Here is a 12,349-nt window from a genome sequence, read left to right as displayed (position 1 = left end):
GCCGCGCGAGCCTGGGCCATGGCTGAAAGCGGCCGGACACCTCAGGCCCGGGCGCTCCTGCAGCAGTGCCTGCACGCCCGGCTGCAAGTACGCCCGGCCGAGGGGGACTCCGCGGCCCAGTGGGTGGAGGTAACGTGGGCCCCGCAGCTCCCGACGTCCCCGGGCGCGCAGGGACGGTTCTTTCCACGTTGTCTGGGTGACTGGTGCCCCCGCGTCTTCCTGGGAGCCGGCCACGTGGCACCCAGCACTTGCTGTGGGCGGCACGGGACTTCCTGCCGGTCTGCCCTGAACTGCCCACAGGGGCCCGGCTGGTTTCGCCTGTGTCCTCAGCCCAGCACCGCCGGCCCGGCTCCTTCTCCCTCCGGCTTATTCCTCCAGAGGAAAGTCAGGCCCGCGGAAATGTTAACTTCCTCTCACTTCCCTGGGCTCGGAGGACTTGAGATCCATTTGTCCCAGACCTCTCGCTTTACAAGAGCCTTGCCACGCCCCTGCATTGCTGCGGCCTTGCCACGCCCCTGGCGCTGCTGCGGCCTTGCCACGCCCCTGGCGCTGCTGCGGCCTTGCCACGCCCCTGGCGTTGCTGCGCTGGGATGGTTCGAGCTTGTTGGTTAGATTTGTTGCAAACATTCAAGGTCCTTTTCACTTGATTTTCTTGTTATGTTGTCTGCAGCTGGATGGACATAGAAATGAGATTTTCCAAGAAACAGTTCTTTTCTCAAGGAACTTTTACAAGTTGAACTGACTTCCAAATAGAAACAGAGGCTACTCCTTTTATAATAACCTTGCCTTGTTGTCGAACACATTTTCTCCAAAGAAGTTGAAACATTTCCGTCAATATGATTTCCTTCTACTTGCATCTTTGCTTTTTAAAAACAGCCTGCCCCCATTCTCTGTGAAAGCAAAGGCTTTGAGGCCCCTGACTTATTTTTGGAGTAAGATGAAATGAGGAAAAACGTTAGTTCATAATTAAGAGTTTTGGAGGTACTCAGAAACTTTAATGCAGGAGCACCTGGTTCACGCACCTTACCTGCTGAATTTGGTCCCAGATCTAGCATTCCTTAACACAATGACAGTCTTTGTTTTAAATACTACCCATGAACTATGATGTGTGGATGATTATTCTTAAATCAGAATCTTTCTGCTAACTTGGAAATATTTATAAACCTAAGCATTCCTATAATGTCCCCTCCCCTTTTCTTTCTCAGAAATTCATATTTCTTATTCCTTATTTTTGTTAGGGCCTTTTTTAAGATACTGATTTCTCTTCCATATATTGAAATCTTATTCTTTTTTTATATTTGCCATCTTATCCAGAGAATTGCTTATTTTTATAGTTGCCTCATGGGACAGTAAATCCCAAACTGTTAATCCTTTAGATTTCTTCCATGCTCTTTTATCTTTTTGTATTCTTCATAAAACATCTCCTTATGCAAAATCAAAATATTTTAGCAGCCTTCCAAACTATCAGTCTGCAATTATAAACTTTTAAAGCTTTCTTTTTCACTCCTATGCATGGTTAAATTAGTATAAAGAGATAGTGAAAAAGTAAATTCTCTTTCTCCAGCATCCTCTTCCCTATTCTATGATCAAAAGTTCTGATTTTTTTTTTAATGTTTTTATTGATTTTTTTTTTTTTTTTTTTTTTTTTAGAGAGAGATTAAGGAAGAGAGATATAGAAACATCAATTGGCTGCCTCCTGCATGCCCCCTACTGGGGATGGAGCCTGAAACTCAGGCATGTGCCGGAACCAGGACCTTTCAGTCCGTGGGGCTATGCTCAATCCACAGCCACACCGGCCCGGCAAAAGTTCTGATTTTTTAAAAACAAGTTTTAATTGTCAAAAGATTTGAAGGTTATTTTGCATATTTTAGTTTCATTCATTTTTAAAGCTACAGTGAAAATTATTTGTACTTTTATATATATTTGATGTATTTTATACCAAAAGAAGCTACCAGACAAGTGATGCTGACTTGAAGAGGGGAATTTGTAGGTCACAATTTAAGATTTATTATTGGAATAAACAAGAAGAAAATACCCTTATGAGGAAGAAGTGTGGGGAGCGGAAAGAACAGGTGTCTATTTCTGCAAATAAGTAAATATTTAATGCTAACATTGCAAGTGTCCAAACATGAATATGCTTGAGATTTTGGCTCATGCTAAAACAATCCCAGTGGGTAGGCCTGTGACAATGGTGCAGATAACTGTCATTCCACCTGCCAGCTCATTATGAGTGTGCATTGGAGGCCCTTGTTTGTTCCAGAACCACAATTGCACTTTTAAAAAATTACTTCTACCCCCTGGTATTGGGCAAAGAGACACCTGATTGGTGGTGTTGGTCTTATATCAATCAGGGGCAGAGCAGATGTATAGTCCTTAGTTCATCCTAGCTTGATGTCTGTATTGGTGGCCAGAGCTGTTTCATGCCTGAGGCACATGAAAAAAAAAAAAAAAATTACTTCTTTTGCAGGTAAATCAGGTGTGAGAGCAGAACTGCATTTATATTTACATAAAGGAAAATATAGATAATCCATGGATCCTGTAAAATACAATTGAACTTACATGCAATCAACAGATAAATTGGGTTCCTATTACATTGAAAATAGTCTATAAAGTGCCTTGGGAGTTAAATGTAAAATAAATTGTGTCCTAGCCCTTAAATTTATTTTTACACACTTAATGAACACTTATATAGCTCTTTCTATGAACCAGGCACTGTTTTAAGCACCTTACAAGTATTAACTCATTTAATCTTCATAATAGCTCTTGGACTCAATAGGGTTAATCTACAGAATAAAAAAATTAAATGATTTACTCAGCAGCAAAATCACTCATTTATCAAGTGTCTCTTTCCCATACAGTCCCTATCCTACAAGAGCTACTAATAAAGAAATATCCAAATCATATAAAATAAATGAGGTTACATTCCCTGTGACATAGTACCTCGTGATGTAGAACTTAGTATCATAAATGCAATTTCCAAGGCCTAATAACTGTTTGTTTAAAGTATTAACAATAACAAGAAACAAGTGCAAGATTTCTTGGAGTTTATAGAAATAAAAGAGACCCTAATTTTCATAATCTGCAAGTAAATGGACCAGGAGGAATAGAGTGGTGATGTCATCAGCCATATGAGATATAATGTGAACTCATTTGGTGTTGAATAAATGGGGCCCTGCAAATTAAATGTTTCTAAGTCTGCCAGACTTACTTAGGGGGGAGGAAACTAGTTCATAGTCTAATGATTTTTATTAGAAGCAATTGTTTGAAGGTAAAACTTGTGGTCTTCACTGCTGTTGGCTATATTTTAAACTTAATCTTTGAAAGAAATGATCATTGAGGAGATTGAATATTGAAAAAGATTTTTTCTCACATATTTAAGAAATCAATATTGTAGAGACTTAATTCTCTTTCTTTGCCTTTAACTTTACATCTATAATAGTTGTGAAATTTTATTCATTTACCTCTTTATCTCCACATAGAAGTTTCTTTCTAATCTGAGTTTACTATGGTGATTTATCATAGGTTCAGAGAGGATTAGTGATCTACGTGTGTTTTTTCAAGGGAGCTGATAAAGAACTTCTTCCCAAAATGGGTAAGTGTTTGATGTTGTTTCTTTTTTGAATGAGCATGTGTAGCAGTAGATAGATAAATTTCCAGAAGGGACAGAAGGCACGATCTAACTGGAAAGCTGTAAATGACTTAACTCTGCACTGTTGTTGACATTAGCTATTTGCCTATTCCAAAGTTTAAAGTAAACAAGTGTGTTGGGATTATTTTTAAATGTCTGCAGCATTTCCGATGGCTTATAGAATGGTTTAGAAGAGTGTACACATACACACACCCCACACTGAGATTCAGCCAAGGATACAGAAACTTGTTGGAAGTAAGGTGGCCACATAGGGAGAAACAGATGCTGCATTTCTTAATATAGTTTTCTTAACTCCCAAAGTCCCTAACAGGGACATGTAGGTGACACTGGATGTACAATATGTGGCCCCGCAAATCTGGACAGCTCAGGTTGGCATCATCATTATGGAAGAATTTACATTAACCCTTTATGCATTTATTTGTAGGAAATGTGTGTAAATATAAGGTTCTCCTGATTCTTGAACCAAGCTCAGTGTCATTACATCCACACCTCCTCTAGGGACAGAGAAAGCAGAGTCAATGTTTCAGCTTCTCTGAACAGTAATTTACCTACCTGCAGCCTTCTGGTATACTGGGTGGTCCACAGCGCTGCACATTCCTTGTGATAATTACATAAATACTGTCTCAAGATAGTATTTGATGTAATAATTATGTTCCCCAAAAAGCCTAAAATAATGGCACTATTCCTAAGATTGGGGACAGGTTATATTCTCTTATTAGTGAAGGACAGGACCCATTAGTTTGACTAGTAAGATATAAATTAGCCCTGACCAGTTTGGCTCAGCAACTAGAGCGTCAGACTGAAGGGTTGCAGGTTCGATTCCCGGTCAAAGGCACATACGTGGGTTGCAGATTCATTTACTGTTCCTGGTAGTGGTTGTGCGGGAGGCAACCAATCAATGTGTCTCTCTCACATCGTTCTCTCTCTTTCCCTTTTTCCTTCTCTCTTCCTCCCTCCCTCCATCCCTCCCTTCTATTCTATCTAAAAATCAATGGAAATTACCCTTGGGTGAGGATTAACAAAAAACAAAAAATTAGATAAATGGGTAGTTGAAGCCCACAGAAGTTAACCTAAAAGAGCTTCAAGTAGTGGAACTCAAGGGCAAATAGCTCAATGACGAACAGCTTAGACTAAAGACTAAAACTCCTAGAGGGAATTTTATGCAGAGACACTGAACATGTTTGACAGTTTGTCCGAGGATGAAAACTAGACTTAAGAAGGGACCTATGATAGGTGAGGCTAGAAAGCCAATAACTGTAATGGTTTAAAATTTGAATCTGGAGTATGATAGGGAGCTTAGATAAAGTGAAATGAGGGCTCCCGTTATAGAGGATTATTAACCAAGACCTAATGCCTGGGAATTGGACATTCTGTCCATTATCATGAGTTAATAGTTTGCCTTGAATTAAATATTTATTAATTATAAAAAAAAGCATAGTAGAAATCTTTAATAACAGGAAGATAATTCTTGTCCTTGTGATTTAAGATTGACTTCCTAAAGTTGTTTTATATATGCTTAAATGGGTCTTAATCATAAGATGAAATGAACTAACCACATCCAAGCTGCATTTTGTTTTATAGCAATTAAATCCTGTGTGCTTCCAAAAATGTCTTCCTGAGTTCGTTTTGAATACTTATATAAATAGTGGTGAATTAAAAACATAGGCCCAGCCCTGGCCAGTTTGGCTCAGCGGTTAGAGCGTCGGCCTGCGGTCCGGAGAGACCCAGGTTCGGTTCCCGCTAAGGGCACGTACTTCGGTTGCAGTTTGTCCCCGGCCCTGGTTGGTCGTGCGGGTGGCAGCCGCTCGATGTGTCCCTTCACGTCGATGTTTCTCTCTCTCTCTCCTTCCTCTCTCTCCCTCCCACTCTATCTGTACAAAAAATGGAAAAATATCCTCGGGTGAGGATAAAAAAAATAAATAAAAATAAAAATAAAAACATAGGCCCAGCCACTGTGACTCAGTGGTTGAGCATCAACCCATGTACCAAGAGATCACAGGTTCAATTCCCAGTCAGGGCACATGCCCAGGTTGCAGGTGTGCAGGAGGTGGCCAGTCAATGTTCCCTCTCATTGATGTTTCTTTCTCTCTCTCCCTCTCCTTTCCTCTCTCTCTCTCAAATCAATAAAGAGGAAAACAAAAAAATACTGAGGAGGTTCGCCTTAACTCTTTTAGTGGACAGTCTAACACAAGGCTTTATATATCATGATGCTTAGTAAAGAACTGTGACTGTAAGAATCACATTCTGCTGGTGTCAGTTACAAGCAAAATGAGTCCATCTATAATGGATAGCCTTAGGTTGTACTTCCCTCTATTCCAGGAGGCAAAGTAAGCCAATATGATGGGATTTTCTTAAACCCCACCTCATATTTATTACATGGATTCAGATCTTTCTAATCAAATCGTGTGTCCTTGGGAACATAACAACCAGTTATATCGATGAAGTCTGGAATAGCATGGCTAACACAGAGATGTGCAGAATCTTTCTCAGTTCATCTTCAGTATAATTGAACTGAGATCCAGGGACCTGTCAAAATTTAACTTTCCGTATACATTATTAGAAATACTTGATAATCTGTCTTAGGATCTTTGAATATCCAACATGCCATTAATTCATCATTTCATTTTAATTCTACTTACTGACAGTTTGTATTTATATTATATTTACTTCTGCATACTGATATTTGTATACCAACAGCATTAATTGAATTCTCAGTCACAGCCTATGGAGGAAAGTGTGGGGAAGTATAATAAATTGCACTTACCTCTCTGGCCTGTTATTCCAAAATTACCTCCCTACTCTGTTACTAGCCTGAGACCTGGATAGCTAGATGGTAAGTTCCATTGGAATGAAGTGCTCTAGAGAGTTACAGTTTCCTTAGAAGCAACCAATAAGGACTGTTGGCTATATAGCAAAGTTCTATTTATAGTAGAGAATATTAGAGATATTTTAAAATAGATATTAGTTAGGTGAAAATTGATAGTGCTTGGCCCAGTTGGTTGAAGCATCATCCCACGCACTCAAAGGTTGTGGGTTCAATTCCTGGTCAGGGTATATACCTAGGTTGTGAGTTCCATCCCTGCCCGGTGGGTGCTCACATGGGAGGCAGCCAGTCAATATTTCTCACATTGATGTTTCTCTTTCTCTCTCTCTCTCTCTCCCTCCCCCCCCCACCCGCCTCACACCCCTTCTCCCTGCCTCCCTCCTACCCTCCCTTCTTACCCCATCCCTTCCTCTCTCTCTAAAATCAAATAAAAAACAACAACATATCCTTGGGTGAGGATTTTAAAAAAAGAAAATTGATAGTGCTTAATGCATAGCTTAGGAATTCATCTGGATGATCACCTTGGCAGGTTTTTACCAGGTTAATTCCCTAATTTGTAGAGTGGGGCAATCTTACTGAATCCTTACTAATATTTACTACAGACCCTGTGAGAATTGAAACCATTGACTACCCCACCAGAAAGCATACCTTTTCAGGCCTAATTATTGAGCAGGAATATGAGGTTTATATAGTTTATTTTACCATTTGTCCTCTCAAGACTTATTTACAAGCAGAAGCTACTTACACTTTATAGAGGTAGGAAGGCCATTTATATTAGGCATTTCTTTTGTTTATTGTTTTGAAGATGGCTAATCTTGAGATATAAATATTTACTAAGTTTAGATTTTTTGGTACACATCAATATTTATGGTGATTCTGATACTTCTTATTAGCTATGAGTACTAATTTCATAAGTGCCGTAAAATAATAATACCATGTCTTCTTGTATGCATATGAAGATAACGGCAGTAATTCTAAACCTTTTGATGTATTTTTTCAGTTGTAACGATGAATTTCTGATGATTCTTGCTTTCACCTTTACTATTCTCCCATGGGTTGTATTTGTAACATGATTAATCCATATTAATAGTGCCTTTGAGATTATGAAATTGTAAAATCAGCTGATTTATAATGGGATTTAAACTGGTACCTTTGTCTCAGCTTAGAACTCTAGGCAACTGTATTTTTTTTTTTAATCCTCATTTGAGGATATTTTTTCATTTTTGTTCTGATAGAGTGGGAAGGAGAGAGAGGGAGACAGGGAGAGAGAAAGAAACATTGATGTGAGAGAGACACATCGACTGGTTGCCTCCCGCACAACCCCAACCAGGACTGGGGATGAATTGTAACCGAGGTAAGTGCCGTTGACCAGAATCGAGCCCACGACTCATTGGTCTGCAGGCCAGCATTCTAATCACTGAGCCAGATCGTCCAGGGCTAAGCAACTGTGTTTAAAATAATAACTGCAGCCCTGGCTGGTCTGGCTCAGTGGTTAGAGCATTGGCCTGTGGTCCGGAGAGACCCGGGTTCGGTTCCTGCTAAGGGCATGCATGTACTTCAGTTGTGGTTTGTCCCCGGCTCTGGTTGGGTCGTGTGGGTGGCAGCCACTTGATGTGTCCCTTTCACGTTGATGTTTCTCTCTCTCTCTCCCTCCCACTCTTATCTGAACAAAAAATGGAAAAATGTCCTCAGGTGAGGATAAAAATAATAATAATAATAAAATAAAATAATGCACAAAGGTTTTGTTTAATATTCTTTATTTTTATTTATTTTTTTTAATTTATTGATTGATTTTAGAAGGGGGGGAGAGAAAAACACCAATTTGTTGTTCCACTTATTTATGCATTCATTGGTTGACTGTTGTATGTGCCCTGACTGGTAATTGAACCTGCAACCTTATCATACCAGGACAACACTCTAACCAATTGAGCTATATGGCCAAGGCTAATATTCTTTATATAAAGCAGAATTTAGTGAGAGGAGAATTTAGAAGGGTCTTTTCTAATGGTATTTTCTTATGAAATGTAAAAAGGAACAACAATATTTTGAGGTTTTTAGTATACAGTTATAGTCCGTTCTAGATGAACATATTGTTAGGAGATCTTAACTGCCAAGTTACATTTGAAACATTATGCCATTTTCTGCATGAAATTTGCCTTGTTTTTCATGCTTAGATCATCCAGCTCAGTGAAGCAGTTTTTAAAAATCTAAGTAGACCCTGGCCAGTTTGGCTCAGCGGTTAGAGCATTGGCCCTCGGACCAGAAAGTCCCGGGTTCGGTTCCCGCTAAGGGCATGTACCTCCGTTGCAGTTTGTCCCCGGCCCTGGTTGGGGTCGTGTGGGTGGCAGCCAGTCTGTGTCTCTCTCTCACATCGATGTTGTTTCTCTCTCTCTTCCTCCTTGTCTCCCTCCCACTCTATCTGTGGATAAATGCAAAAATGTCCTCAGGTGAGGATTAAAAAAAAAATCTAAATAGAGATTTGGGGTAAAAAGTATGAGTTGAAAAACTGGGTTTTTTTTGTTTTTTTATCCTCACCCAAGGACATTTTTTTTTTTTTTTTTTGCATTTATCTTCAGATAGAGCTGGAGGGAGAGAGGGAGGAAGAAAGAGAGAAACATCAATGTGAGAGAGACACATCGAGTGGTCGCCACCCACACAACACCAGCCGGGGCCAGGGACAAACTGCAACCGAGGTACATGCCCTAAGCGGGAACCGAACCCGGGACTCTCTAGACCGCAGGCTGATGCTCTAACCGCTGAGCCAAACCGTCCAGGGCTGAAAAACTGGGTTTTAAGGATGAGATTTGCTGACTAGAAAGTTTTTGGTTTTCTTTATTTTTTTTCCCTTCATTTGTTTTTCACTTCAAAATGTTTTCCCTTTCTTCCCCACCTAGTTAACACACTGTTAAATGTGAAGTTAAGTGAAACAGAAAATGGCAAGCACGTCTCTATATTGGACCTACCTGGCAACATTCTTATCATCCCTCAAGCCACCCTTGGGGGAAGAGTAAAAGGAAGAAGCATGCAGTATCACTCTAACTCTGGAAAAGAAGAAGGGTTAGAACTTTATTCCCAATTCGTGACTTTATGTGAAAAAGAATTAGCTGCTAACAGCAAGTGTGCTGAAGCTGGAGTTGTGGTGCAACATGGCACTTACGGGAACAGGCAGGTGTTAAAGCTGGATACCAATGGGCCATACACACACCTGGTTGAGTTTTGAAAAATTAAAGAAAAGTTAGTTTCTACAGTTGTTTTCTGGTATAAAGTAATCTGGACTGTAATTAGATCTCCTCTCTCTCCCCCGTTCTTGAATACACGAATCTGCAGCATTTTAAACAAGAAAATTTTGGGTCCCATCCATAACTCCGCAACCTGCTAATTGAATCACCTTGCCAGTCACCTAAACTCTGGATCCCAGTCACTCTTCATTCTGCTTTCCCCTACACTTCGACTTGAAATTTTGAGAAATGCTTTTCATTCACTTTATGGTCATTGTGAAATGTTCTTAGAGTATTTAAGTATTTTGCAATGAAGAGTATTATGCAATCAAAAAATAATACATTTATACTCTCAAATGTATGTAGTATGTAATAAAAAATAACTACTAAAATTAGTTAAAATGCAGCACAAACCAATTATAATTTTGTTCATTTTGTTTTACTATTCAGTTGAATGAAAGAATGTGTAATTTACTACTTTTAATAGCTTTTAAAAATAAAATATAGAAATATTGTATATTATAATACTACTTTCCAAGGATATCCAAATGTTTTTAAATTATTTTAAGAATCTTCAGTTGATAGAGGAACAAGGTATGGGGGATTAAAAGTTGTTTTCATTTACCATACCTATGGGTTAATATTTTGTTTCTCAGTTTTTTACCAAAACAATGTATATCTCATTTTTTTCTATCTTTCATTTTTAAAAATTACTGCTTCGTGAAACTAGTGTTAGTTTATAATTTTTTAGGAAGTTCCTTTCTTATTGAATTAGATTGCTATGAAAGGAGGAAAAAGGGAAGCTTTCCACTGGAATTATTTGAAAACGAGTTCACTTATTCATTTCCATATTATCTACTTATTGGTTTAAAGCCAGTGTAATTTTTTCTATTAGTGAATGTCTATTCTCCTTCCTCCACCCTCTCTCCACCCCACAAAATTTATATGTTGAAGTTCCCCAGTATGATGGTATTTGGAGATGGGGTCCTTTGGGAGTAATTAGGGTTAACGAGGTCATGAAAGTGGAGACTTCATGATGGAATTAGCATCATCATAAGAAGAGACACCAGAGAACTTGCTAACTGTCTCCTCACCACTTGAGGATGCAATAAGAAGGGGTTCATTTATAAGCCAAGAAGAGACCCTTAATAGAAACGGACCATGCTGCCATCTTGATCTCAAACTTTAACCTTCAGAACTGTGAGAAATAAATTTCTGTTTAAGCCGCTTAGTCTATAGTATTTTGTTACAACAGCTTCAACCAGTGACAAAAGATATGACAGTTAATCAAAGACTTGTCAAAGGCAAGAGAGGAAGATATATAAGAAACTGAAAGAATAAATGAATCAATAAAATGTAATACTCAGTTTTTGCAAACTCCTCTGACATGATTTAAAAGATATTTTAAAGAGTAAAAAGTAAAAACAATTCTTATTACCAAAAAGATGAAGAAATTAACTTGCATAAACTTCTAAAGTAGCTGCTGAAAATTCTTCCTTTTATAATTTCTTTAGGTCTGTATTCCTAAGATACTTTACATTTTTATCACAAAATTTTTTTTTATTTTTTCTATATTCTTCCTGTACTGTTCTATTTTGGAAGTTGGGAATCAATAGCTGGCTTGGTAATGAGCTCTTTTTTCTTAACTTTTGCTTTATTGATTCACAATGCGCTTATTGAAATGTAATAAACTATTCATAAACTTGCAAACTCCAATTTTCTCAAAGCTTCTACAGGGAGGTGTATTTATGTCTTTCAAAAAGATTGTGTTTTCTGTTTTAAGTCATTTTGATTTTGTGTGCAGGTGAAATGCTGACTCATAGCCCTAGATTGCTATTTTATAGTTCGGGCAGTTCTTTAAAAGAAAAAATATACTTGAGAATATCAATTTCAACTGCATGAGAGTTGTTAAGCCAAAAGTGATGGTCAACTTTGTTTTATTTCCAAGGAGGGTAGAAAAAGAGGCAAAAGGCAAGAGAAATAGTGGATATGAAAATAACCACACGCCTTCTGGCCCAAGGTGCTCCAAGAACCTTCAATAAATATTTTATCTCCCCAGTTTATAATGAGAATAGTGCTGTGGAAAGTAAGAAAATGCTTAAATAATTTCCTCAAGATCACACAGTACGGAGAAATAATTTCCATCTTCTTGACTTTTCTTATAGTAAGAGTTTAAATTTATCTTGATAACAGATTAGTATTTCTCAGTGTTGATCATTTGATAAAGAATAGCCAATAGTCTGGCTGGTGTGGTACAGTGGACTGAGCATTGTCCCATAAACTGAGAGGTCCTGGTTCAATTCCCAGTCAGGGCACATGCCTGGGTTGCCAGCTCAATCCCCAGTAGGGGGCGTGCAGTAGGCAGCATTGTTTCTCTCTCACATTGATGTTTTCATGTCTCCCTACATCTCTCTCTAAAAAAAAAAAAATCAAAACATATTAAAAACAAAAACAAAAAAAAAAACCCTGGCCAGTTTTCTCAGTGGTTAGAGCGTCAGCCCACAGACCAGAGTCTGGGGTTTGATTCTGGTCAAGGGCACATACATCTTGGAATAAACTTAACCAAAGAGGTAAAAGACCTGTACTTGGAAAATTATGGGACACTGAAGAAAGAAATTGAGAAAGATACAAATAAGTGGAAGTATATTCTGTGTTCAT

At 38.6% G+C, this 12,349-nt stretch overlaps 1 protein-coding gene and 1 pseudogene across 1 annotated transcript; both read left to right on the top strand.

The window, feature by feature from the left end:
- Positions 1-10,083, top strand: DTD2 (D-aminoacyl-tRNA deacylase 2). Its single transcript, XM_036272257.1, has 3 exons — positions 1-129; positions 3,523-3,592; positions 9,368-10,083. Exons 1-3 carry the CDS (start codon positions 19-21, stop codon positions 9,691-9,693), a joined length of 507 nt encoding a protein of 168 aa, XP_036128150.1. The 5' UTR covers positions 1-18; the 3' UTR covers positions 9,694-10,083.
- LOC118622573 lies at positions 2,293-2,437 on the top strand (annotated as a pseudogene).
- Positions 10,084-12,349: the final 2,266 nt, after the last annotated feature.

Source organism: Molossus molossus, unplaced genomic scaffold, assembly GCF_014108415.1.
Source record: "Molossus molossus isolate mMolMol1 unplaced genomic scaffold, mMolMol1.p scaffold_m16_p_1, whole genome shotgun sequence".
NCBI lineage: Eukaryota > Metazoa > Chordata > Mammalia > Chiroptera > Molossidae > Molossus > Molossus molossus.
This window is presented reverse-complemented; position numbering and strand designations above follow the sequence as displayed.

What these genes read in the sequence shown, in the direction of transcription:
- DTD2 (XM_036272257.1), top strand. Translation starts at nt 19, where the DNA reads ATGGCTGAAAGCGGCCGGACACCTCAGGCCCGGGCGCTCCTGCAGCAG. An exon ending in CCGCGGCCCAGTGGGTGGAG is followed by an intron (nt 130 to 3,522) that starts GTAACGTGGGCC and finishes GATTTATCATAG; the next exon opens with GTTCAGAGAGGATTAGTGAT. An exon ending in AGAACTTCTTCCCAAAATGG is followed by an intron (nt 3,593 to 9,367) that starts GTAAGTGTTTGA and finishes TTCCCCACCTAG; the next exon opens with TTAACACACTGTTAAATGTG.